This window comes from Syngnathus typhle, linkage group LG14 (genome assembly GCF_033458585.1).
Source record: "Syngnathus typhle isolate RoL2023-S1 ecotype Sweden linkage group LG14, RoL_Styp_1.0, whole genome shotgun sequence".
NCBI lineage: Eukaryota > Metazoa > Chordata > Actinopteri > Syngnathiformes > Syngnathidae > Syngnathus > Syngnathus typhle.
The window spans coordinates 13244981-13271863 of record NC_083751.1 but is presented as its reverse complement, the minus strand read 5'-3'; the positions used below and the strand labels follow the sequence as shown (position 1 = coordinate 13271863).

The 26883-nt window shown below is 46.4% G+C and overlaps 4 protein-coding genes across 16 annotated transcripts in view; 3 read left to right on the top strand and 1 right to left on the bottom strand.

Annotated features, from left to right (window-relative positions):
- The window catches only part of LOC133167246 (leucine-rich repeat-containing protein 24-like), a 43394-nt gene extending 37785 nt beyond the window's left edge, over positions 1-5609 (bottom strand). Inside the window, exons 1-4 of the mRNA XM_061297871.1 lie at positions 5499-5609; positions 5236-5427; positions 4948-5116; positions 4600-4865 (exon numbers count right to left, since the gene is read on the bottom strand). Of these exons, the coding sequence (XP_061153855.1) occupies positions 4600-4865; positions 4948-5116; positions 5236-5427; positions 5499-5609 (738 nt within the window). The remainder of the gene's footprint in view (positions 1-4599; positions 4866-4947; positions 5117-5235; positions 5428-5498) is intronic.
- LOC133166485 (uncharacterized) overlaps positions 1-7873 on the top strand; it is an 8547-nt gene extending 674 nt beyond the window's left edge. The window contains exons 1-3 of one of the 3 annotated variants that reach the window (XM_061296419.1): positions 898-4146; positions 4391-4473; positions 4565-4704. In XM_061296419.1, coding sequence (XP_061152403.1) covers positions 1992-3299 — 1308 coding nt within the window. In that variant the 5' untranslated portion in view covers positions 898-1991 and the 3' untranslated portion in view covers positions 3300-4146; positions 4391-4473; positions 4565-4704. Of the gene's footprint in view, positions 4147-4390; positions 4705-7809 lie in introns of those variants that run through there. The other 2 variants (XM_061296420.1, XM_061296418.1) reach the window with 2 other exon arrangements.
- A 368-nt stretch (positions 7874-8241) lies between these two features.
- On the top strand, positions 8242-20911 carry LOC133167267 (trafficking protein particle complex subunit 8-like). Of its 11 annotated transcripts, XM_061297920.1 has the most exons (23): positions 8247-8405; positions 9554-9659; positions 9746-9877; positions 9959-10183; positions 10442-10547; positions 10612-10806; positions 10979-11145; positions 11262-11336; positions 11425-11530; positions 11606-11763; positions 11841-12271; positions 12647-12800; positions 12878-12974; positions 13173-13241; positions 13314-13372; positions 13566-13754; positions 13849-13950; positions 14106-14245; positions 14318-14407; positions 17419-17472; positions 17574-17702; positions 17808-17894; positions 18499-20911. In XM_061297920.1, the coding sequence occupies exons 2-23, from the start codon at positions 9648-9650 to the stop codon at positions 18647-18649; spliced, it is 2928 nt and encodes a 975-aa protein (XP_061153904.1). In that variant the 5' UTR covers positions 8247-8405; positions 9554-9647; the 3' UTR covers positions 18650-20911. The 11 variants fall into 11 exon arrangements, 10 of the variants coding, with proteins under 10 accessions (XP_061153902.1, XP_061153903.1, XP_061153908.1 ...); XM_061297918.1 differs by having other exon boundaries at positions 8242-8405; positions 11425-11763; XM_061297924.1 differs by lacking the exon at positions 18499-20911 and adding an exon at positions 16927-16961 and having other exon boundaries at positions 8244-8405; positions 11425-11763; positions 17574-17671; positions 17808-17918.
- A 3665-nt stretch (positions 20912-24576) lies between these two features.
- Positions 24577-26883, top strand: part of LOC133167245 (uncharacterized) — a 116150-nt gene continuing 113843 nt past the window's right edge. Inside the window, exon 1 of the mRNA XM_061297870.1 lies at positions 24577-25099. Within this exon, the coding sequence (XP_061153854.1) occupies positions 24892-25099 (208 nt within the window). The 5' untranslated portion in view covers positions 24577-24891. The remainder of the gene's footprint in view (positions 25100-26883) is intronic.

The following is a 26883-nucleotide window of genomic DNA, read 5'->3' as shown; positions in this document are numbered from 1 at the left end:
CGGAATATTATGGAAGCTTAAAAAAAAGGAAAAAAAATCTAAGTGCGATTGCTGGTGTATTTACTCGTCGTGTCCACCGGAGGGAGGCAACTCCCCGCCGCAGCTGAAAAGTCATCCCGGCCCAGTGGAGGTCTGCGCAGGGGGGGTCTTCCTTGAAATCTTAGCCGCCATCTGAGCTCTCCTGCCCGGCGTGGGTTTGCGTCAGCGCCAGGTACATTACGTTAAAAATGCTTACCCGCCTCCCTGGAAGCCTAATCGGGCGTAAAATGTTAGGCGGAACGGCCCTGAAGCTCCAGACGGAAGTCCGAAAAAAGCTCCATAATTGGTTAAAAATGCTTACCCGCCTCCCTGGAAGCCCAATCGGGCGTAAAATGTTAGGCGGAACGGCCCTGAAGCTCCAGACGGAAGTCCGAAAAAAGCTCCAAAATTGGTTAAAAATGCTTACCCGCCTCCCTGGAAGCCCAATCGGACGTAAAATGTTAGGCGGAACGGCCCTGAAGCTCCAGACGGAAGTCCGAAAAAAGCTCCAAAATTGGTTAAAAATGCTTACCCGCCTCCCTGGAAGCCTAATCGGGCGTAAAATGTTAGGCGGAACGGCCCTGAAGCTCCAGACGGAAGTCCGAAAAAAGCTCCATAATTGGTTAAAAATGCTTACCCGCCTCCCTGGAAGCCCAATCGGGCGTAAAATGTTAGGCGGAACGGCCCTGAAGCTCCACACTTAGCCGCGTTCCTGCCCGGCTTAAAAAAGAGACCGCGCCGGGGGATCTATTTGGCCCGCGGACCGGCCGGCGGTGCTTCCTTGAATGCTTATCCGCCTTTCGAGCTCTCCTGCCCGGCGTGGGTTTCGCATCCGCGCCCGGTACATTATGGAAGCCAAAAAAAAAATAAAATTCTAAGTGCGAGTGGGACCGGCCGGCGGGGTTTCCTTGAAAGCCCATCCGCCCTCCGAGCTCTCCCACCGGTCGTGGGTTGGCGTCCGCCACTGCTCAAAGCGAACTTCAAATCATCTGCTTAATAATGTGGAACGCCATTCTTAAGTAGTTTCTCCTTAATTTGGGCTCAACTGGCCGGTAATCATCACCGGTGTCTGAAATTGATCTCAGTTATCCAAAGAGCCCTCACACGGAATACCGTCCATGAGTTTAATTGAAAAACAAAAAATTAATCTTTATGACACTTAAATACGATTTGCATAATAATTTGGAACAGGGTGTAGACCAGGAAGGAACAATATAGATGCTGATTCACTCTCGCGAAACCCCGTGTCCGATACCAAACAAGAATGGCAAAGTGTGTCTCTGGAGTGTGTCAAAGCTCTCTGCAAACAAATTACCCATAAAGAGTCCACAACCGTCGCAGAATCGCTCGGAGTGTCCCCAGGCGCCATTCCCGAGTCCTTCGTCTACCCAGTTCGGCTGGATCTTGGTTCATTAACACAGTTCAGTCATAAAGATCTCATCCAAGCCCAAGACCATGACCCTAATATTGCCCCAGTCAAACAGTCACTGAGTGGTGGTACACCATTCGCCACTCTAGAAAACCCGATTTCCACACTGTTGAATAAAGAAGCAAGCAAGCTTATAATAAGAGAAAACCTGCTCTACAGAAATGTGCAAAGAAATGGGTCCCCAGTGCACCAGCTAGTTCTACCCAAAGAGTATGTCACCATGGTTCTGAAATCCCTACACGATGAGTCTGGTCACCTAGGCATAGACAAGACACTTGACCTTATCAGAGATCGATTTTACTGGCCCAAGATGGGTACTGAAGTGTAGCAGTATGTAAAAAACTGTGGCCATTGCATTACCCGCAAAGCCCTGCCCCAAAAAGCTGCTCCTTTGAATCAGATAACCAGCCAAGGGCCTTTAGACCTCGTGTGTATCGATTTCCTGTCACTTGAACCAGACTCTCAAGGTTATGATAACATCCTGGTAGTGACTGACCATTTTACCCGCTACGCTCAAGCCTTTCCAGCCAAAGACCAGAAAGCCATGACTGTAGCCAAGATTCTGTGTGAACGGTTCTTTGTACATTATGGTCTCCCTGCCCGCATACATTCCGACCAAGGGCGGGATTTTGAAAGCAAGTTGATCCAAGATCTCCTGAGGATGTTAGGCATTCGAAAATCCAGAACATCTCCTTACCATCCTCAGGGGGATCCTCAACCAGAAAGATGCAACCGTACGCTTTTGTCAATGCTAGGCACTCTTGATACCAAGCAGAAGCAAAAGTGGAGTCAAAAGATCAGTCAACTGGTTCACGCCTACCATTGTTCACAGAATGACGCCACTGGTTACTCACCCTATCTGTTGATGTTTGGCCGAGAAGCTCGTGTACTAGTTGATGTTTGTTTTGACGTGGCCGATACCAGTCCAAAAGGCAAGTCCTATCACCAGTATGTAGCCAATCTCAAGAGGGACCTCCAAAGAGCCTACACACTAGCTACAGAGACATCGGACAAAAAACCCCAAAGAAACAAGAGAGCACATGACAAGCATGTCAAAGAACAAGTTCTGGACAAAGGTGACCGAGTGCTGATGAGAAATTTTGGAGTTCAAGGCAACCAAAAACTGAGATGTAAATGGAGACCCTCACCGTATGTGGTGGTGGAAAAACTGTCGAACCTACCAGTCTACAAGATTAAGCCTGAGAGAGGCATGGGAGTGGAGAAGACCATCCATCGTAATCATCTGTTACCCATCGGTTGCCTCGTGAGACTCCCTGTGGACGAGGGTGATGAGCAGCCACAACAAAGACGGGTAACCAGATCCCAACAAAAGACAAAAGAACAGCCACAGTCACCCGACCACGAGGAAGGAATGTCCTCTGAGTCTGATTGCGAGGAGGAACAGTGGACAAATTACTGGAAGATTGCCTGGGACAAGTTACAGACACATCCCAGGTTGCCAATAAGCCAAGCTCTACCAGTCTACGACATGCCGAGACAAGCTCAAGATGAGGCTAATGCACAGTCAATTGTCAGTGAGAGTCTAAGCCTGCCTCCCAATGCTGACCCAGAAGTCAACGATTTAGAGGGGGAAACAGAGCTGAACTCAAGTCAGAGAACTGAAGTGGAAATTCAGAAAGTGGAACGTTCTAAGAGAGTCACTCGTCCAGTGGTCAGGCTGAGTTATGATGAACTTGGAGAACCTTGTGACCATCCAGTTACTGTTTTAAGCCACGGAGTGTTGGTGGGAAGTGGGCTTTACAGCAACTCCAGAAGAAGCTCATGTCAAACCCTCTGGTGCCACCCCATGGCGTTGTGTTTCACTTGTTCAAATTCGGCCTTTTCCCTTTAAACTTGCAGACTATATTATATCTGTAAGTCCTTTTTTGATGAGGACATCAAAACCTTTTAGAAGGGGGAGAGTGTAGCCCGGTGAAATAGTAGATTACCAGACTAATAGTTTATTTAACTATTTCTGTTACAGTAATTGTCATAATATTCATTATTATGATAGTATATAAATCCTATTTTTTACTTAAATATAGGTCACCCAAACTTAAAAGTAAACTGTCTGTTTAAGCAAGTTAGGTTGTGTTTGTGTTCATACCATTTCATTGGTCAATTAAACAAATTGGCATAACATAGTCAAATGTGATTGGCTGTTGTAGGGGAGAGGTTTTTTTTTCCCCCGGGAAGGAGATGTGAAAAGAAAAAAAAAAAAAAGAGTCAAAAAAGACGGAGCTGAACGGATGTATGCGGGATCCTTGCGAAGGAATGGACAGTGTTGTTGGTAAATAATTTGCTAAGAATACAGGGGTATGTTTTAAGATACGTACAGACTCTCGTAGTTTTTGCCGAGTCGGGAAAGTTTTTTGTGTTGCAAGAGGAGCGAGCATGGAACAGGAAATTAGCAAGGCCGTAGTAACCGCGGTTAACGTCTGAGCTACGTTGCCATCTCGTTGCCACGCACTCAAGCTACCCGACGACAGAGACCATATCTTGCCACGCACTCAAGCTACCCGACGACAGAGACCATATCTTGCCACGCACACAAGCTACGGACAACCAAGACCGTTTATTGCCACGTACTCACGCTGCAAAAAACCGACAAGGAATTTTAGCTTTGCTGAGTAGTGAGCAAGGCGGGGAAACAGGCCTCCAACGGGGTGGTGCGGACTGAAAAGGACATTTCATACGTCGTGAGTACTGAGTGTGCGTGTGTGTGTGTGTGTGTGTGTGTGTGTGTGTGTGAGTGGGCCTACTACACTAAAATTCTGAGCGTGTGTGTATCCGTGTGCGCGTGTGAAAAGAAGTTTGTCTTTTGCCATTGTTCTATGTGGATTTACTTTCGTTTTGTGTATTAAAATATGGCTCGTTCTAATTTCGCCAATACGTTATAGTTGCTCTGGGTCTCATTTTAACTAGTGTTTGTTTGGTTGGTAGTTTTCACAGACCTCACTTAATTAGGTGAACCTTTGTGGTATCCACCTGAGGGCAAACCGGACCCAAGCACCCACCATTCTCTGGTAGGTTCTACACAGAGTGGTTTACAGGGGTGCTACATTTGTTTGGAAAACGACACCCCCCCAACCATTAAAAAGGTGTTGTTATTAAAAGCTTAGGTTCCTTTTTGCGCCATGTGGCGGGCTGACCTGCGGGCGCGGGTATCCGGAGGCGTGGCAGGAGACGCGCAGACTGTCGCCCAGGCGCACGGCCATACGTCGGGGCTCCAGCTGCACCAGGGGCGGGATGCAAACCAGGCTGTTGGGCGGCACCTCCAACAAGCCCAGGCGCGAGAGTCGTGGCGGCTCACGGCAGCGCAGGCGCCGGCGCTCAGACGAGCTAAGCAGCCGCCGGCCCTCGTCATCCATCCAGCTCCGAAGCCAGTGCAGGGCGCAGTCGCAGCGCCATGGGTTCTCTGCAGGCATGCAAAAAAACATTGGTTGGTCAGGCGACATGCGTCTTCTTTGCTCTTTGCTGGCGGTATTGCGGCGGCTCACCGGTGACGCGCAGCACCTGTAGGCTGAGCAGCGGCCGCAGTGCAGCGGCCGCCATGGTGTGCAGGCAATTCCCGCTCAGGTCCAGCAGCGCCAGCGAGGCCAGACCGGCCAGCGCCTGGTCACCCACCGCCTCCACGCCGTTGTGCTGCAGGTGCAGCTCCTGCAGCCGCTGAGGGCGCCGTGCCGCAAAACAACACGAGTTTTTTATTTTCATTTTGGGTGGTTAAAGTAACACCCACTCCCCCCACCCTCCAAGTGCATTTCAATGGGCGGATTTTGCCACGTCACCTGCAGGCCACGAAATGTGAAGTCCAGCAGTCGCGCAATGTGGTTGGCGGCCAGGTAGAGGATGCGCAGGTGGCGCAGTCCCCGGAAGGTGTCAGCTGTCACGGACCGGATCCTGATCCCATCAAGCGCCAGCTCCAGCAGCTGCGCCTGCGACTGGAATGAGCCCGGCTCCACCGCAGAGATACTGTTGTTCTGCGAGATGAGCGCAAGGGGGCGCCGTCTATCCTCCGCATCTCGTTTGCATAACGGGCGTGTGTGCATACCTGCAGGTAGAGGTAGCGCAGGTGTGCCAGCGGGCTCAGGTCCTGCCGGCGGATCTGACCGATGGCATTATCTTGCAGGAACAGCGTCTGTGAGGAAAGTGTGAACAACATCAAATAGTGGACACTGGGTCACCGTGCGGGTGAGTGTACTACACTTTTGTAAACGGGCCAACGAACGGCATCAACGCGGCAGTTTTCTAACGCAGTGGATTTCAACTGGTTTTGTTTAAGAGACCACCATTATAACCAAGAAGCAACTCGGGGACCACTGCTTTGACGGGATATTATTTTATTTTGCAACGGAGGCTAGACTTATACTGGCTATTTATTTGTATCTCTATGTCGACTTTGGTAATTTCAGCTACATTTTACATAATTTGGATGGGTAAATGATTCACAAAATTAGCTGGAAAATAAATCAAGTCTAAATCATAAATCCATTCTATTTTTTTAAATGTTACAATTATTTTCCATTTCCGATTTCGCAGTCCACCTGCAATACCACCTGAGGCCACTAGAGGCCTGCGGACCACCGGTTGACAATTGTTGAAGTGATATTTCTACACTTAATGGTGCATCGAGATGGACGATGTAACAGTTCAGGCCAATACAGTAATCCCTCGCTACGTCGTGGTTCAATCATCGGAGCTTCAGTACATCGCGGATTACACCCCCCCAAATCACAAATTCAAAATAAACCTTCTAAATTGAGGAATTATGGCACGAAAGTTGCCCACACGCCAGCAGAAGGCAGGAAGTGTCCACACAATTGCAGTGCGACCAGTGCAGTGTGACCACAAAAAAAGTTGTTGTAATAATAAGAGTTCTAAAAACATATTTACAGTATTGTACCTTCTTATAAAAAAAGTTATAATATAGTTCCTTTTTCCCTTCTCATTTCTACATTTTTCAACCGATTCAACTCGTTTCAACATCATTCTGCAACATTCCTTAAATATTTATTCAACTTCTTCACCTTCACACGCAATTCCTTCAGGAATTGCAAATTCTAGTTAGTGTGAAGGTGAAGACCTTCACACTATTGTTATTCTACAACATTTTGCGCTAGCTTTCCGTTAGCTTTCTTTGGCGCTTATCTAGTTCCACATACTTCAACCGATTCACTCCGTTCCACTTTTCACTTATTCCAAATATTCATGGCATGGGTGCTTACATTTTTTTCGTTCCAAAAATTTTCCGTTTTCACAAAATTCACAAATTTATGGCAAATTTTTCCCCATTCATTCTTAATGGCAGATTCTACATTTCACATTTATGTTGTTCCAGTTTGAAATTCACATAATTCAACACATTCAGATCACATTGGGGACATTCCCAAACTTGCCAAATTCAAACATTTCACGTTTTCACTTTTAGAATTTGCACAAGATTTTGCAAAATTTCATAAAATTTCGTTTTTCACTTCTAACTTCTACATTTTTCCACCAATTCAACTCGTTCCAACTTTCAACTGTTTATCTTTTGCCTACCTATTCCACAACTTCCCACTTACCATAAACTTCACATCTTTTATTTTGAAATTCAACAAAAATTCTCTAAAATTTCGTTTTTCTACTCTAATTTCTACATTTTTCAACCGATTCAACCCATTCCAACTTTCAACTGTTCATCATTTTTCTACCTATTCCACAACTTCCCAAAAACTTCACATCTTTTATTTTGAAATTCACACCCAATTCCTTTTTCCCTTCTCATTTCTACATTTTTCAACCGATTCAATCCATTCCAACTTTCAACTGTTCGTCATTTTTCTACCTATTCCACAACTTCCCACTTCCCAAAAACTTCACATCTTTTATTTTGAAATTCACACCCAATTCCTTTTTCCCTTCTCATTTCTACATTTTTCAACCGATTCAACCCATTCCAACTTTCAACTGTTCATCATTTTTCTACCTATTCCACAACTTCCCACTTACCAAAAACTTCACATCTTTTATTTTGAAATTCACCACAAATTCTCCAAATATTCTACATTTCTCAAGTAATTCAACACGTTTCCACATCGTTCGGCAGCATTCCCCGAAGAAGTTATTCATACATTTCGCCTTCACACGCAATTTCTCCAGAAATTGCAAAATTCTAGTTGTCTTAGTTGCTTTGGATTGCTGACTTGTAACTTTGGCTCTTGTTGGTTTTCTTTGTGGCAGCCTTTTCTAGAAGCCTATTGAGTTACGCTCATATATGTCTTTTCTTTACCCACTCTGTGGTATGAATGCTGGTGGAAACCCTTTAATGGGAGATTTAAGTGAAGCGACCTGAAATCCATTGTCTCTCTTCTGCTCATCAGGATCTTTTGGTAAGATTGACCAATGACGAGGATCCGCATTTTTTCTTCAGCCTCACAATCTCTGAGGAAGATTTCCAAAGGTTTGCCTAAGAAGTAGCCACAATTCCATTTCCTGCATCAATGTGCTTTTTTTTTCAAGTGCTCTTTTATTTTTCTGTTTAGTTTGAAAGTCCAGCAGGAGTTATTGATTGAATTTGCGTCATTCCCTGAGATGCTGGTGCAGCTTCTTCGTCAATGTCAGTCAGAGCAGAATTGCAGCCATCTCAGGTACTCCGCTGCCCCCCCACCTACCCCCCCTCGACATCAAGATGTTTTCGCTATGGGAGCCGCTTGTTTTTTAAAAAAAATAAATTTAATTCATTTGATTTTTTTGATGGTGTGCAGGTTCCAGCTGCTGTTCTCATGCGACTCGCCGTCACTGGATGGCCCCGGCCAGCTGAGCGTGATGGAGACCAACTCCTTTAAGCACAGCAACCAGCTTTCTCTGCGGCTGACGCAGGGCTCTGACAAGCACGTCAAAGACTACCTGGCTGCCTGTCTGGCCTCTGTCAAGGTGACACCAAGCTGCCCTCGTTACATCAAACTTGAAGACAGAGGTAAGTGGTTTCCCAAAAACTTCACATCTTTTATTTTGAAATTCACACCCAATTCCTTTTTCCCTTCTCATTTCTACATTTTTCAACCGATTCAACCCATTCCAACTTTCAACTGTTCATCATCTTTCTACCTATTCCACAACTTCCCACTTACCAAAAACTTCACATCTTTTATTTTGAAATTCACACCCAATTCCTTTTTCCCTTCTCATTTCTACATTTTTCAACCGATTCAACCCATTCCAACTTTCAACTGTTCATCATTTTTCTACCTATTCCACAACTTCCCACTTACCAAAAACTTCACATCTTTTATTTTGAAATTCACACCCAATTTCTTTTTCCCTTCTCATTTCTACATTTTTCAACCGATTCAACCCATTCCAACTTTCAACTGTTCATCATTTTTCTACCTATTCCACAACTTACCAAAAACTTCACATCTTTTATTTTGAAATTCACACCCAATTCTCCAATATTTCCTTTTTCCCTTCTCATTTCTACATTTTTCAACCGATTCAACTCGTTTCAACATCATTCTGCAGCATTCCTTCATTATTTATTCAACTTCTTCACCTTCACACGCAATTTCTTCAGGAATTGCAAATTCTAGTTATTATTCTACTTATTCTGCCCACTTTTTCGGCGCTTAGCTACTTCCACATACTTCAACCGATTCACTCCATTCCACTTTTCACTTATTCCAAATATTCATGGCAACACTGCTCACATTTCTTTCGTTCCAAAAATTTTCCGTTTTCCCATAATTCACAAATTTATGGCGAATTTTGCCCCATTCATTCTTAATGGCAGATTCAACATTTCACATTTACGTTGTTCCAGTTTCAAATTCACATCATTCAACACATTCAAATCACATTGGGGACATTCCCAAACTTGCCAAATTCAACATTTTCACGTTTTCATCTTTTATTTTGAAACATAAGGTCTTGGGATTCTCCAAAATTTCAGACCAAGCAACAATGTTGTGACTCGCTTCTCCTGTGCCATGTCAAAGGTGGGCGTCTGGAGCAGGGGTTTGGGTTTTTACAATAATTGGGAAATTCATACATTTCAAAGCTAACGCATGTTGCCAAGATGAAAGGCAAAATGCATTTGCTTTATGAGCAGCACTAACTCTCTGACAGGAACGTGGTGCTGGCCGAGCGCTGCGCTCTCCTCAGCGCCGAGATCCTCAAGAGTCAAGCAAAATACTCTGAAGCGGCTGCGCTGCTCATCAAAATGACCAGTGAGGTGAGGAACCTTGCCAAAGCTTGAAAATGGCGTGTCCCCCCCGCCCCTCTTTTAATTCACGTTGTCTCGCCACCTTTGCTGTCTAGGACTCAGACCTGCGTAGCGCTCTGATGTTGGAGCAGGCAGCCCACTGCTTCATAAACATGCGCACTCGCATGCTGCGCAAGTTTGCCTTCCACATGATTCTGGCGGGTCACCGCTTCAGCAAAGCGGGCCAGGTAAGCCACCCGGCCACCATCACTCCCTTTGGCCCGCCGCCATCTTGGGACGGCGCCGTTGACTTTGACTTGGTGGTGCAGAAGAGGCACGCACTGCGGTGCTACTGCCAGGCAATGCAGGTGTACAAGGGCAGGTCGTGGTCCCTGGCCGAGGACCACATCAACTTCACCGTCGGGCGCCAGTCGTTCACGCTGGGCCGGCCCGAGAAGGCCGCGCAGGCCTTCAAGCAGATCCTGACCAACGACAGCCGGCAGACAGCCGCGCAGCAGGGCGCGTTCCTCAGGGAGTACCTCTACGTTTACAAGGTGACAGCGCTCAGACCGCTATCCTTGAAACTTATTTGCTACTGCCTTCTGCTTATGGGAGTTAGACATCGCAGCCTTTTAACCATCTGTCCAAACAGTCCCAAAACTTTTAATGCCATTTCTGCTTGATTTTTCCATCTTTGCTTGAATGTATGTTCTTCCTCTTTTTAATTTTTTTTGTTCTTCCACTATTTGACATGTTAAGAAAAAATGTTGACGAACGAAATCATGTGCCGTGACGTCCGGCGTGTCTTGCAGACGGTGATCAGCCGGAGTGGCGTGCGTCTGCCTCAGCTGCCGCTGCCATGCATCCATGGCGCTGCCACCAGGGTCTACTTTGGGCACGAGCGCCGTCTAGCCGAGGGTAAGAAGGCGCCCGCTCCCGGTAGTACTCAGGTTGTGGCATGGGCATGACCTGGCGTTCGCAGGTGAGAAGCAGGCTGCCACGCATGTGTCACTGGACCAGGAGTATGACGCCGAGCAGGCAGCCATGTGGTGCAAGCTGGAGGAGCAGCTGGTGGCTGCTGCCAATCGAGGGGTGGTCCCCGCCAACTTTCAGCCCAGCCAGTGCTACCTCAACAGCCAGACGGACAATCTGCGCCACCCGCTGGTCGTTGTGGAAGGTACAACAGGCTACCTTCATTTCGCACTTGGTATTGGCATGCTTTTATTTTAACAAAGGCGTAGGGAAACCAAGGTTCTGACCCCAACGCTTTCATTACTGCACAGCTGACATGCGGCCACCCGGCAAATACTTGCCGCTTGTTGACCCGCTTCCGGCGTGGTGCTTTGCAGAGCCGGTGGTGGTGGTGGAGGTGGTGTTCAGGAACCCTCTGAAAGTTCCGCTGGCGCTATCCCGCCTCTCGCTGGTCTGGAGGTTTACGCGCGACACCCACGCTGCTGCCGCCACGGAGGACGCCGGAGAAGAACTCGTCAGCAACCAAGACACGTTGGAGCAAGAGGTCAGCGTCCTCCGGCGATGCCTCTTCCCAGGACAAAATGCTTATCCATTTGCTCGCTTGTATGCGTGTTTGTTGTCTCTGCGTTTGATGAACTCTGTCCCGCTTTCCCTTTCCAGTCAAGGCAGACAGATGATGTGCTCACTACCGAGACCATCCTGGACTTCCACTTGGCCCCCGAGGAAACCAAAATGGTGAGTTATAACGATCTGTGGCTGTCTTGAAGATGCTCATCTTTGTTAGCGTCTGGTGTATAACAGCCTTTGCGACTCGTAAACGCAGGCTCGACTCAGGCTGCTGCCGCACCGGACGGGCTGCCTGAGTATCACGGGCGTGGTCTATGACCTGGCTGCTGCATCCCCGGCGGAGACGCCGGACGACGATGACGGTAACAAGAAGGCGCCTGACCAAACCTTTGCTGTCCGTCAGTCACGTGAGATCCCACACGCCGCTCCTCTCACAGGGCTGCTGAAGGCCGAGACAATAATCGTCAGCGGCAAGCAGGACCTGAAGATCAGAGGCCCGCGACTCAATCACACCAAAGAGGACAAGATGTTTGTGCGCTACGGACCCGACCGGCGCTTGGAGCCCATCGTTACGCCACCGATGCCCCTCATGGAGGTAATTTGTTTGCGTGAATAAACAAACCAAACAGCTCGTCCGCCATGGGGATGTGTCCTCCCTTTTGTGTGCGTTAGGTGTTCTTCCTGCAGTTCCCGACAGCGCTGCTGTGCGGCGAGATCCGCAAGGCGTACGTGGAGTTCTGCAACGTGAGCGGCGTGTCCCTATGCGGCCTACGCGTGGCGTCCACTCACCCCGAATTCTTCACATTCGGGAATCCGTCGGCCGGCACGCCGCTGACGCCGCTTAGCCCCGCCTCTGCCGAGAACTTCTCGGCCTACAAAACCCTGGCGGCGGCACCCGGGTCCGGCGCGGCCTGTGAGACGCTGGTGTCTGCCGACGACTTTGGGCCCACGTCTGACATGGTGGACGTCCCTGGCGGCGGCACGCTGGAGCCAGGACATTCCGTGCAGCTCCCGCTCTGGCTGCGAGGACCTGACCAGGAAGGAGTCCATGAGATCAACTTCCTCTTTTACTATGAAAGCCCAGACAAACGAAGCAAGATCAGGTAGATGTCGCACATACTCGGGACATTGCCTGATGATCGACATTCATCGGCTCACTTTCTGTCTCTACGTTCAATCCTCTCTCCCTGACCGCACTCCCAAGTATTCAATTCACATTGCAGATTGAAAGACCCTGGTGTTCCCCATAACTCTATACTTGGTACTGTTCTCTTCTTAACTCGTTCACTGTGGTGGATGTTATGTTGTCAACTGATTTTTACCAAGTAAGATTTTAACATGAGCGTGGGTCTTTGCTCAGCCCAAGTCTGTGAAATTCAGGTGATCAGACCCCCGCAATGACCAACACAAGCGAGTAAATGGCACTGTTGCAAAAGTGTCAATGTGATGACGATGATGAGCTCACTCTTCCTCCTCAGCCACCGGGTGGTTCGTCACTCGGTGTTTATTTGCGCCAGTCGCTCTCTCAGCGTTCAAGCGTCGGCCCACGCCAGCGCCATACCTCCTCAGCGAGGACAGGACCAGGATGGCGGCAGCACGCTGGTCTTCGTCGATGTTGAAAACATCAACACGGCAAGCACCCCGACATCAGCCTCTGGTCGCGCTATGATGCCACCGCTCATCTTGATAATTTGCCTTTGGCCTCGCAGAGCGACGCTGCCGTGCGCGAGTTCCACATCGTCCAAGTTTCCAGTGGCAGTCAACACTGGAGCCTCAGCAAGTGCATCAATCCGGCCAAGGATAAAGGTACAAAATGACAGCGCCCGCAGGTTACGCAACGCTGATCGGCTAACAGTTCGCGGCGCGTTTCTTCGCTTTGGAACACCGACAAGGTGGTTAAACACGTGGTAACGTTTAAGCACATTTGTTCTTTTCTGGCCATGTTGAACGATTTGGAAGGTTTCATCCGGTATTGACTGTTTTTGGGGGTTTTTTCCCCTCCAGACTGCAAAGTAAGCAGCAAAGAGCGAGCCAAGCTTTGTTTCAGAGCGGCACCGTGCAAAGCTCGCCGAGGTGCGTCGTTGCCACGTACATGCTCAACCGCACACTTCAATCATTGATCGTTCCTCGTGTTTGTGTTTGAAGCTTCCTTGGACCGCGCCGAGATGTTCACCTTTGCCGATGTCAATCTGAGTGACGAGCGGGTACGCCAAGCGGCCGTCTTTTGTGCACATAGACCCACACGACTCGGTTTAGGGCTGTGGCGGGGTTCATTCTGCCCCTGTCCGCAATCCTGGCAAATTGTCTGATATTTGACAAAATGTGCGATTATAACGGCCGTACCATCGAATAGAGTTGGGACACTTGACGTCATCACCGTTGTCAATATGGGTGCAGATTGTAAGTTCGGCCACGCCCTGCGGCGACTTCTTCTTCTGCTGCCGCCGGACGTCCAAGGCTTGCCGTGCCGACGCCTGCTCCTCGGGGTCAAGGACGCCCTCCGGGGGCAGAAGCCTGGGCGAGGACTTGGTCCGCGTGGTCAACGAGTGCGACCGGCTGGACCTCAACATTATTGTCATCTGGAAGGTCAGGTTTGCATGCGTGTGTGCGTGTTTGTTCAGAAAAGTGTGTTACAGAAGGCTTGTACTTGCAATCTGAAGTGCTATTTTCATGTGTGCAGGCTTACGTGGTGGAGGACAGCAAGCAGCTGATCCTGGAAGGTCAACTCCACGTGGCGCTGCAGGCGGTGGGCGAAGAAGCCACTTCCCTCGCTCCCAAGCAGGTGACCACATCTTTGGATGCCTCGTTTTGTGTTTAGCGTATCACCATATCACCATGTGTGGGTGGCTTGACCCGATCCGGCTTCTCTTGAGCTGACTGTCTGTGCGTTCTTGTTACTATGTCACACACGCACACGAAGTGTTGTCGCGTTATCAGGACACTCAGGAGATGGTTCTGCTCAAGTTCAAGTCGGATCCGCCACCTCCCGCCGTGCCGCCATCCACGCAACTCTCACGACTCATCAAGAGCAACCTGCGCTACTCGGAGACATACGCGCATGACTTTGCACACGACAGGTGGCGCGCACACGTGGGCACATCCAAACGAGGTGGCCAAATGCACTTGTAAATATTGTTTATTGTGTGCAGTGTTTGTGTGGTTCCCGTTTGTTTGGTTTTGTCCAACTGCTGCCGGACTGATGTAGATATCACAGTAGACCTCAGGCACAAAACCACCAGGTGAGTGTGTGGCTTTTTCAAGTTTGGCCCTTGCCTGCTCACTCACACATACAAACACATTCACTTATGGACACACAGACATGCAAAAATTCATACGCAAGTACACTAAAACACACGCTAGGACTCCCCCCCCCCACCCCCCCCACCCCCCATCTTGTGTAGTTCTGAGTGGAGCGAGTGCGCGTGTAGCTTCACCTGGGTTGGCCAGACCCGCTACCGGCTGGCGCTTTGTCCCCGGCAGACGCGTGACCTGGAGCTGCAAGCCTGCTTCCTCATGCCCGGTGTCTACAACATCAACACGCACGCAGTCTGCGCCGCGCCGTGCCTCAATGGCCATCACCGTGACGCCGCCGACGCCCAAACGGAGGTTGTGCAGCACGGCGCCGGACCAGCGCTTATCGTCATCAACGACAGCAGCCAATGACATTGGCGCAACACGCACCGCAAGGGCCAACGTGAAGAAGAGCCCAAAAGGGAGGCTAGTGTCCTGGACTTTCATCAGGAGCTTTCATGCAACCACTAACTGCAGTGTGCGTGCATGCCACCAGATGACAGCATTAGTCGGTCCTTTGGGTCTCATCAAGGTCAGCTTCAATTGACATTTGGGAAGTTGCAAGGTAAAAAAAAAAAAGCAATGTGGTTCACTTTTGACCAAGAAACTGAAAAAGTGCAGCATGTCTTAAATGTTTGACGAGCCCTCCCCCATGAATGCTGCGGGATGCCGCGATTATGAAATCGGTGCCGGTGTCCGAGCGCGACAAACTCAGATTATAAAGCGAACAATCTTGAGTTTTGTTTTTAAGTCTGACAATGACGTCACCTTTTGTGTTTATGGTGTATTATATTTATAACACTTATCATGTACATAGAAAATAAACCAACTAATTCTCCATTGACAGTGTCAACATTTGGGCTTATTTTTTGGTTTGCTTACTTGGTTTTGCCTTCTAGTTATAGTTGAGCTCACCCGGTTGTATACAGTCACCACATGTAGAATTTGACTACAGCCTAAATGTTAATTACTTATATAGATATAATCAACATGCTTTAGTAAGAGAATGACCTGCATTGCTAGTATGTGAGGTGAATTTCCTTTCTAGGGATTAAAATTAGTGGATTGTGGCAGAAGCAAGAAGCACGTCTTTAACTGCCAACAAATGAACGAAGACAATATTACACGACAAAGAACGCACGTATAAAGCTTCCCTTAACTGCCTGCCTATAATGTTTAAAATATTACGACTAATGCCATTCTTCCAAGACCTTAATACATGTACAGTATTAACTTTATTATTTAGCTCAGCAACGTCAAACACCTGCGTGAAGCTGGCCCCCCACCCCCCGCAAAATTTAAGCAAAATAGTCTGTTTCGTTTGTGCTGGTTTGTGCAGCAAAAATGTTCGGTTGTGCTGCTATGGTATTTTAGTTATGAACGATTCTTTTATAGGTTATCCAGAGTTCACCCAGCCCCCCCATCTGCTCAAAATGAACCCAAAATGGTACCGTTCGTTTGTGCTTCGTTAGTGCTGGTTTGTGCAGCAAAAATTTTCGTTTGTGCTACTTCCGTTTCGGAGATATTACACATTTATTTTATAGCGATGACGTCACCCAGCCCCCCACCTGTCTCCAAATGGACCCAAAATGGTACCGTTCGTTTGTGCAGGTTTGTGCAGCAAAAAAATTCGTTTGTGCTGCTGTGGTGAATGGTCTTTGTTGTTTCGCTGGTCTCCAAAAAAACACTCAGTGGACGATGGCTGGTCCGGGTAAGGAAGCACTTCGGTGACACACGGCTGATTGGGAAAAGATTTATTCAACCGATGTCAAAGTGATGTCTCTCCAAAAGTTTGAGTGGCCCCAAGAGCAAAGATGTTTCAGCTCTTGACAGCACAGATGTTCGCCCCAAAAAGGCCCTCGCGCTTCTTGCTCTTGCCCCTTGCGCCCCTGCGCCTTTCGCGCTCCTGCGCGCTCCTCGCACTCTCGTTCCTCCTCGCGTTCTTGACCTCCTTCTATCTGTTCTCCCCCATCATTTGTACCTCGTAAGACAACAGCTGCGGTCCGAGTCTCACTCTATTGGTTACTTCCGATGCCCTTAAAAGTGCATGGACAAAGGTATTCCTGGTCACGGACGAATGGCCCTTCCATATTCTAAGCACCTACACATTGCTGAAACTAGATCTTCTCTGTACCGCAAAAATAGCTTAGGGTCTTCTCACTGCTGCAAGGTCGCCATTTAAGGTGACATACAGTGACGCATAGAATCCAAAATTTACCTCACTGCTTCCGTTTCGGAGATATTACACATTTATTTTATAGCGATGACGTCAGGTAGCCCCGCCCCTTTGTTTACTTCCAAACGACCCAAAATAGTGCCGTTCGTTGGTGTTTCGCTTGTGCTGGTTTGTGCTGCAAAAATGGTACCGATTGTGCCGGCTGCTACGGTTTTGCAGATATTACACATTTAATTTATAGCGAAGACGTCACCCAGCCTCACGTCACTGTATTTTGTCGCAAATTTCAAGCTCCTGGAATGCTCCTGATGCAGGACGAATACAAGGTAAATATGTTCTTAGCCTTTTTTTTCTTTTTTTATCTTACAGAAAACTTTCACTGCGGGGAATGGATTTGAGTACGAGGATATTTCTGTAATTATGTTTATTGTGCTCATTGATCAATTTCCTTGTTTTCAATAAGCCTATGTGATCTTTTTTTTTCAATTACATCTGACATGCAAAAGGTTAACCGCAACCTAAATACCCTGATGAGTCTATGTCTGCTCCAAAACATTTTTTTCCAACAATTCAAACAATGAATCACTGCACTGTGTAGAACACAGCATGTGGGAAGATCTTAGTATTTACTGATGCTGCTTTCACTCCACTTCCCAGGTCATTATAGATCTCCCAGGCATATGAAGTCCTCCTGCAGTATGCCACATAATGCCCGAGAGAATCCTGTGTCAGTCCTGGTTCAAAGCCAATGACTGCTCTCAAAGTAAAGGTCTTCTCTTTTAGCTCCAGACTGGAGGGAAATTCAAGCAAGGCAACTTCCTTGCAACTGCTACCAAGGTTAGTGTCAATCCACACAAACTCTCCCAGATTGTAGCTGTGAGTAACATTACCTGAACACAGAGCCTTGCCTGTATTGTTGTCCTGTGTTTTGAATGAAGACGGACACTGGGAAGGATTTCCAATTGGCCTGAGGCAGAGAGAGTCAGGAAGGCTGAGTCCCTCTTCAGCAGCAGTCTGAAGAGAAGCCATGCCACAGGTCTGCAGGACAGCAACGTTTGGACAAACAAGTGAAACTTGCCTTGTTACTTGTTGGCTTAAACTGCAGTACTGTGAGGAGCATTGTTTTATCAAATAAACACTTGGGATATTCCTCATTGCGCTCTCAATTACAGTGGAGATGTGGCATTGCGCATCAATTTGGAGAGCACCAGAGGTCAGGAGGACAGGTTTGAATATTTCCCCCAGCAGTTATGCCCTCTGTGAGTATACCTATGGGTTCACACTCTGTGTTGTGATGGTTTTCACCAGGTGGAGGAATTGGTTCCCACGTTCATAGTTCAGAACAGTCTTTTCAAATGAAAAACTTTCACAGAAAGAACAGCATAAGCATTGCAACACAGAATCAAATGCACAAGTATTGAGCACAAACACTTTTGATGTGCAAAGTTTAACAGGCTGTTGATGGTTCCCGTTTTTCAACAATGGTACCTTGACTTTTTTCCAGCCCACTTGTGTGTCAATATGCAGCCATTCAGGACAAGGAGAGAGATATGAAGTTATCTTTCTTTTTTTCGGTGGGACCGCTAAACCTCTCCAGTTTTCAACTGCACTGTCAGTAGATGCATCTGGCTGCAGATTTTTCTCCCCTTTTGTTTACTACTTCAGTTTGAGAAGTACTGCAGACATTGTCAGGCTCTCTGACGGTCGTGGCATCACACACATCACTCTTTTGTTTTGCAAAGCAAATCCGCATGTTTCACTCAATGAAGGAAAGATGACGAGCAACAAAGCGGTCCACACGAATGGGTAGGCTTTCATGCTTGAAAAGGCCTTTTTTTATGTTTTTGAACTCTGCTTCAACAGCTGCGGAACTTGCAGTGATGCTGGCGCTTTTGAAGAGAGGGACCATTATTGCTGTCCAGAGTGGCAAGTAACTTCCAAGTCTTGTTATTTGGGGAATAATCTCAGGGAGGAAGTGGGTGTTGTCTCTATCCCCATCAGCCATGGCAAGTGACCTGCTCTCCTCACATATTTCTGTCACCCACTCTCGGACATTAGTCTGGATGTGCTGATTTAATCCATCACTTGGTTCTTGTCCCTCAACTTCCTCATCTGAAATGGGGACAAATTCTTCTGCGATTTGCGCTCTCAAGTATTTCTTGCACCTTTCTGATGGGATAGGGGCTCCAGAATTGTCATTACCCTCCGTCTCACTCAGTGCCACAATGGTGATAGCACGAAGAAGTTATTTTGCATGTTGCAAACATTGTGACTTAAGAAGCTGTGCTATTGACCTAACAAAGAAATCCTTAAAACGAGGTCTTTTGTTTTTCAGGCAGTCCCATCGGCAGATCATCTTAATGCAATGTGCTACATCTACCCTGACAAAACATGGGGGTAGATGTCCAGGTTGATTCCCACGTGAAATGTTATAGCACTCATTTATGTAGCTCTTCAGATCAGGATGAGGGGTAAAAGCTTTGACTAGAGCTCCAAGAATGGCCAGAGAAAAGCCACTCACTGCTTTTTTAGGAACAGATGCACCTGCATGGATCCATTCCTTCAGCCACTGTGTGATAGCATTAACATCTTTCTTCTCTGACAGCATCTGCATGACTGGGACACTGGAGCTGGTATGCCCTGTCATAACACCCTGATACAGGAAGATATGGCCAAACATGCCATTCGGCCTCATCAGTTTTTTAACTATTGAGCCAGTTGCATCAACACATAATATTGGGTGGGATTTCTTTAAGCTCTTGTACACATGCATTTGTGTTTGACTCCAATAGTGACAGAAGAACTTGTCAAGTCCAATGTCTTTGATGCTGTCACTGTGAGGTGCACTGTATTTCAACATCTGCAATGATAAAATTGGATTTTGGTCACCTAATGCCAAATCATTTTTCTCTTGCTTTGCCTTGCGGACGGTGGCCAAATTTGGCAGGTGGCTTGGCTCAGGGTCTCCGAAGTCCATCGATTTATTTGCCTGTGATGCTCGCCATACATGTGGTTCCATCCTGCCCTCACAAAGTTCCTTGGCTACCTGCACACGCAACTGTTCAGATAGAAACCGCTTTGAGCTACCAGTGTGTAGGGAGTCATCACTGTTCTTAATGAAACAGTTCAATATTATTGGACTGTTAATTTCTGGCTCCCCACTACAATTAATGTTGAGAAGGCCATGACACTCCTTGCAGTATCCTCTGATTTCGATATAATTATTTGAGACCAATGGATAGACCTTGGCTCTTTTAAAAACAAATGTGCAAGGAGTTTTGACTGTTTTCCAGATTTGTTCATTTAGGATGTGGGTCCAGGTGCCAGGCTTCAAAATTGTATATTCTCTTTTTCGGGTTCAACTGTTCTTATCTCTGTATTCAGCCTTTTCCGGAATAAATTCCATCCACTTGTCAAAAGGAATATGAAGCTGAAAGGACTGTTCAGGTCCTTATTCCGAGCTTGCTTCACTGCTAGTTTCAGGATCAGTTTCATCATGACTGAATCCCAGAGCTGACAAGATATTGCGTCTGTTTGTTTTTACAAAGGTGTACAGAGCCTTTGCAGACATCTTCTTTTCCAACTGGTCACTCAGATCTGTCCACACAGTAGCGCTTGGAGTGGCTACGTTACCATTTTCAAGTATGGCCTCTTTTGATGAGCAGAGAACTGCAACAATTAAATCATTGTCTACTGCTGGTTGTTTGGGCATCTAGTTGAAGGACAAATATAAATATAATCAGGATTCATTGCTTGAATAATTAAAATTACACATGCGTGATCATTATAATTGCTATGCATGGACGGAAAAATGATGCAAAGGGAAAAATATTTTGACATCAAAATGTATCAAGCATGCTTTCTTTAGTAATTTAGTTTTCTTGGTCAGTGCAAATTACACATGTATAATAAGACAATGTTAGCCAACTAACTATTCAGACTACCTAGGGTGTTTTTAATTCTATATTGTAGGAACTTTTTTTTTTTACATTTTACTTACATTGGTCAATGGTCACTTCCCAGAAAAAGACGCTTTCTGTCACTCACTGTTATTAAATCTTCGGAGATAGTTGTGCATTTGTCGCTTGAAAAAGTTGCACGTCTTTGTTTTTCGCCACCCTGTTGCGATATGTCTTACAGGTGCGCTTGATTTGGTTCCCCCGTGAGATTTTGTTTCCCCTGCCGCGGGAGCGCGCACACCTTATTTGGAAACCGAAAAACCGATGTCGTACGGCGTCAGCACTACGTTGTTTTCAATAAAAACATGAAGAACTCACGTTTGCGTCAGTCAATTTTCATTTTTATAAAGGATTATTCTCATTTGATGTCTTTAAATACATCCGCGTTTTGCCATTGAAGCGGGGTGCATTCAAAGACCAGTCGTACAGACGGAATACTCATTAATTCACCAAAAAGCAACAATATAATTACGTGAGCTCTTTGCATAAACCTCGATGCAAAGAAACTCCTCTTTTTGGGTACAGGCTACAAGGAGTATGTATTACAAAGGAGACTTTATACTTAATTGTGATCATCATTCATCCATCCATCCATTTTATTTTATTACTCAGGTATTTTCAAAGCAAATTAATATCGTTGCATTTATTAATTTGCTTTAACATGACAGCGCAATATAATTAAAAGCTGACACTATAGCAATGTCAAACGTGTTCATTTAAGAAAAAGCCACACACGTTTTGTCATCAAATCTTTCATAACGAGAATGATTTCAGTGAATTGATTTGAATGAATAATTGAGAAGACATTTCAGTTCTGAAGGCTCCTTTTGTCCCAAGCAAAGTGACAGATGGTGGGGAGGGGGGATATAAATTGTAACAAAAACTCTATAAAAAATGTCAAGCCATGAGGATATGTTTACCCCCCCCCCCCCCCTTTATTTTAAGAACGGTGAGTGCTGGACTCCAGCTGTTTTTTTTCTGTCTCCCTGGGGGTCTGTTCAAGTTGTGTGGGAAATTTAAACAGGTCCCCTCATTCCTAGGCCAAATTACATGGGGGGAACAAATCCCCACAGCTGCCCCGTGAGAATATGTCCCCCCCCCCTTATTTTGAGAACCGTGAGTGCTGGACTCCAGCAGTTTTTTTTCTGTCTTCCTGGGGGTCCTTTCAGGTTGTGTGGAAAATGTGAACAGGTTCCCTCATTCCTAGGCCAAATTACAAGGGGGGAACAAATCCTCACAGCTGCCCGTGAGGATATGTTCCCCCCCCTTATTTTGAGAACGGTGAGTGCTGGACTCCAGCTGTTTCTTTTTCTGTCTCCCTGGGAGTCTTTTCAGGTTGTGTGCCAAATTTGAACAGGTTCCCTCATTCCTAGGCCAAATTACAAGGGGGTTACAAATCCTCACAGCTGACCCGTGAGAATATGTCCACCCCTCCCCCCCTTATTTTGAGAACCGTGAGTGCTGGACTCCAGCAGTTTTTTTTCTGTCTTCCTGGGGGTCCTTTCAGGTTGTGTGGAAAATTTGAACAGGTTCCCTCATTCCTAGGCCAAATTACAAGGGGGGAACAAATCCTCACAGCTGCCCCGTGAGGATATGTTCCCCCCTCTTACTTTGAGAACGGTGAGTGCTGGACTCCAGCAGTTTTTTTTCTGTCTTTCTGGGGGTCCTTTCAGGTTGTGTGGAAAATTTGAACAGGTTCCTTCATTCCTAAGCCAAATTACAGGGGGGGGGGGGGGGGGGGGGGGGGAACAAATCCTCACAGCTGCCCGTGAGGATATGTTCCCCCCCCTTATTTTGAGAACGGTGAGTGCTGGACTCCAGCTGTTTCTTTTTCTGTCTCCCTGGGGGTCTTTTCAGGTTGTGTGCCAAATTTGAACAGGTTCCCTCATTCCTAGGCCAAATTACAAGGGGGTTACAAATCCTCACAGCTGTCCCGTAAGAATATGTCCCCCCCCCCCCCCCTTATTTTGAGAACCGTGAGTGCTGGACTCCAGCAGTTTTTTTTCCGTCTTCCTGGGGGTCCTTTCAGGTTGTGTGGAAAATTTGAACAGGTTCCCTCATTCCTAGGCCAAATTACAAGGGGGGAACAAATCCTCACAGCTGCCCCGTGAGAATATGTTCCCCCCCCCCTTATTTTGAGAACGGTCAGTGCTGGACTCCAGCAGTTTTTTTTCTGTCTTCCTGGGGGTCCTTTCAGGTTGGGTGGCACATTTGAACAGGTTCCCTCCCTTAAACATATCCTCACGGCTTGACATTTTTTATAGAGTTCTTGTTACAATTTTTATCCCCCCTCCCCACCATCTGTCACTTTGCTTGGGACAAAAGGAGCCTTCAGAACTGAAATTTCTTCTCAATTATTCATTCAAATCAATTCACTCAAATCATTCTCGTTATGAAAGATTTGATCACAAAACGTGTGTGGCTTTTTCTTAAATGAACACGTTTGACATTGCTGTAGTGTCAGCATTTAATTATATTGCGCTGTCATGTTAAAGCAAATTAATAAATGCAACAATATTAATTTGCCTTGAAAATACCTGAGTAATAAAATAAAATGGATGGATGGATGAATGATGATCACAATTAAGTATAAAGTCTCCTTTGTAATCTATACTCCTTGTAGCCTGTACCCAAAAAGAGGAGTTTCTTTGCATCGAGGTTTATGCAAAGAGCTCACGTAATTATATTGTTGCGTTTTGGTGAAGTGGTTGAGTATTCCGCCTGTACGACTGGTCTTTGAATGCACCCCGCTTCAATGGCAAAACGCGGATGAATTTAAAGATATCAAATGAGAATAATCCTTTATAAAAATTAAAATTGACTGACGCAAACGTGAGTTCTTCATGTTTTTATTGAAAACAACGTAGTGCTGACGCCGTACGACGCCGTACGACATCGGTTTTCGCTTTCCCGCGGCAGGGGGAACGAAATCTCACGGGGGAACCAAATCAAGCACAACACCTGTCTGCAGAGGTCACTTGGCATGGTAATTAGTTGGATAATACATGTGTAAGAATTAAGGAGTTATCATGATGTCAAGTGGAAAAGAATAAACATGACAGGGGGTTAATGAAGAAGCATGATTTTAATAATGAAAAATTGCAATGGCACAAACAAATGGTTAATTAACGATCCATGGAGCAAGGATTTGACATCTCTAGAAAATAAATTAGTATTAAATAAATGACAAATTGAATGATTCACTGAACGCCAACAATTTTTTTTGCGGCACAATCGGTACCATTTTTGCAGCACAAACCAGCACAAACGAAACACAAACGAACGGCACTATTTTGGGTCGTTTGGAAATAAACAAGGGGGCGGGGCTACCTGACGTCATCGCTATAAAATAAATGTGTAATATCTCCGAAACGGAACCAGCACAAACGAAATTTTTGCTGCACAAACCTGCACAAACGAAGCACAAACGAACGGTACCATTTTGGGTCCATTTGGAGACAGGTGGGGGGGGGGGGGGGCTGGGTGACGTCATCGCAATAAAATAAATGTGTAATATCTCCGAAACGGAAGCAGCACAAACGAAACTTTGCTGCACAAACCAGCACTAACGAAGCACAAACGAACGGTACCATTTTGGGTCCATTTTGAGCAGATGGGGGGCTGGGTGAACTCCGGATGACCTATAAAAGAATCGTTCATAACTAAAAAACCATCGCAGCACAAACAAAATGTTTTGCTGCACAAACGAAGCACAAACGAACGGTACCATTTTGGGTCCATTTGGAGACAGGTGGGGGGCTGGGTGACGTCATCGCTATAAAATAAATGTGTAATATCTCCGAAACGGAAGCAGCACAAACGAAAATTTTTGCTGCACAAACGAAGCACAAACGAACGGTACAATTTTGGGTCCATTTGGAGACAGGTGGGGGGCTGGGTGACGTCATTGCTATAAAATAAATGTGTAATATCTCCGAAACGGAAGTAGCACAAACGAACATTTTTTGCTGCACAAACTGTAGTGATAGGCGGGGTAGGAACCGTTGTGAGGGTTGTATGTTGCTGGGGGGAGAGCACAATAAAGTATGTTCCGTCTTGACATGAACGAGCGTCTGTCCCGTCTCTGCCTTAAGGGTTTCTATGTACCTATTAAACAATAGAACATGGTGTCAGAAGTGGGATCCAAAAGTGTCGAAGCGAAGAGACTACTGGACTAGAGTAAGTCCCAAGCAAGACAGGACGTTGAAAGTGATAAAAGTAACTTCAGTCCGCTAGCACGGCTAGGCAGGAGCTAACGCTAAGGGAGACGAGGAAGAAAACAACGAGGCTCGAAAAGATGGCGCAATATCAAGTAATGCCACCGGAAAAATTCACGTTCAAGGCAGAAGACTGGCCCAAATGGATAAAACGCTTTGAGAGGTTTCGCATCGCATCAGGTTTGGAAACTCAAGCGGAGGAGAACCAAGTGAATGCACTAATCTACAGTATGGGAGAAGAAGCGGAGGACATTTTGGTTTCCCTCCACCTCACCCCAGAACAAATGAGTGAGTACTGCAGAGTCACGCAGAGACTGGATGCTCACTTTGTAGCTCGGAGAAATATAATTTTTGAAAGAGCTAAGTTTAATCAGCGGCAGCAAGAGATAGGCGAGTCGGCAGACAGCTTTATCACCGCGCTTCATTGTTTAGCTGAACACTGTGGATATGGACAACTACACGATGAGATGGTCAGAGATAGGCTTGTAGTTGGACTTCGAGACAAGCGTTTGTCAGAACTGTTGCAACTGGATCCAGAACTTACATTAGAAAAAGCAGTTACAAAAGCCAAACAGAGTGAAATGGTCAAGAAACAACAAGAAATGCTGAAAACAAACTTCAAGGGAGACGTCGTTAATACTCAACTTGATAGTGTACGCATCAAACCACAAGGGGGCGCCAGACCCAAACAAAACAAAATGCAGTGGAAACCAGGATTTTCCACCAAAGCCAAACCATGCACAAGATGTGGAGACACAAAAGGTCACGCTTATCAGCAATGCCCGGCTAAAGATGCCTCATGCAATAATTGCAAGAAGAAGGGACATTTTGCTAGAATGTGCAGGTCCACGAAAATGTATGAGGTCAATCTAGAAAGATTAGAGGATTTTTCTTCAGAGGATATTTCATTTTTGGGTTCATTGGCTTGTGAATCTTCAGATCCGTGGATGACAGAAATAGAAATGGACAAGTCTAACGCTGTGTTTAAAATTGACACAGGCGCGGATGTGACAGCAGTTCCAGCTGGCATGTATGTAAAAGGACAATTCAAAGAACTAAAGCAAACCAGAAAAGTGCTGATGGGGCCAGGCAGGTCGCAGTTAAAGGTTAAAGGCAAGTTTTCGGCGACTCTCAAAAGAAGAGACAAAAGCATAATGGAGGACATTTATGTGGTTGAAGGGCTAAGTACAGCGTTACTGAGCAGACAAGCAGCCACTGCATTACAGCTAGTGGCTAGGCTTGATACAGCTACTTTGGACAATAAAGAGACAATCAAGCAGGAATTTCCAGAGCTATTCACAGGGCTTGGAATCATGAAAGGAGAATACCATATTGTACTTAAACCAGAAGCACAACCATTCTCCGTTTCAACTCCACGACGCATTTCTATCCCTTTACTGCCAAAGGTTAAAGAGGAACTTTCTCGTATGGAGCAACAAGGAGTCATCTCCAAGGTGGAGCAGCCTACAGAATGGTGTGCACCTATGGTGGTGGTTCCCAAGCCCGCACGTGACAGAGTGAGAATATGTTCAGACCTCACTCAACTAAATAAGTCTGTTTTGAGAGAAAGGCACCAGCTACCTTCAGTTGAAAACACGCTTGGACAGCTTTCAGGTGCCAAGGTCTTTTCAAAACTAGATGCCAATGCAGGTTTCTGGCAGATTCCTCTTTCAAAAGACTCATCACTGCTCACAACCTTTATCACTCCTTTTGGTCGCTATTGCTACAATCGACTGTGCTTTGGACTATCTTCAGCACCAGAACACTTTCAGAAACGCATGCAGCAAATCCTAGAAGGCCTGGAGGGAGTGGTGTGTCAGATGGATGACGTCCTCATCTGGGGAGTGGATCAGAAAGAGCACGACAAAAGACTAAGGGAAGCTCTCACACGTCTACGGGACGCGGGCATGACACTTAATGATAAGTGTGAATTTTCAAAGACTAAAATCAAGTTCCTGGGTCAGATCATTCAGGCAACTGGAGTTAGCCCCGACCCAGAGAAATTAAATGCAGTGAAAGCCATGAAGGAACCAACCAACATTTCCGAGGTGAGAAGATTTCTGGGAATGGCA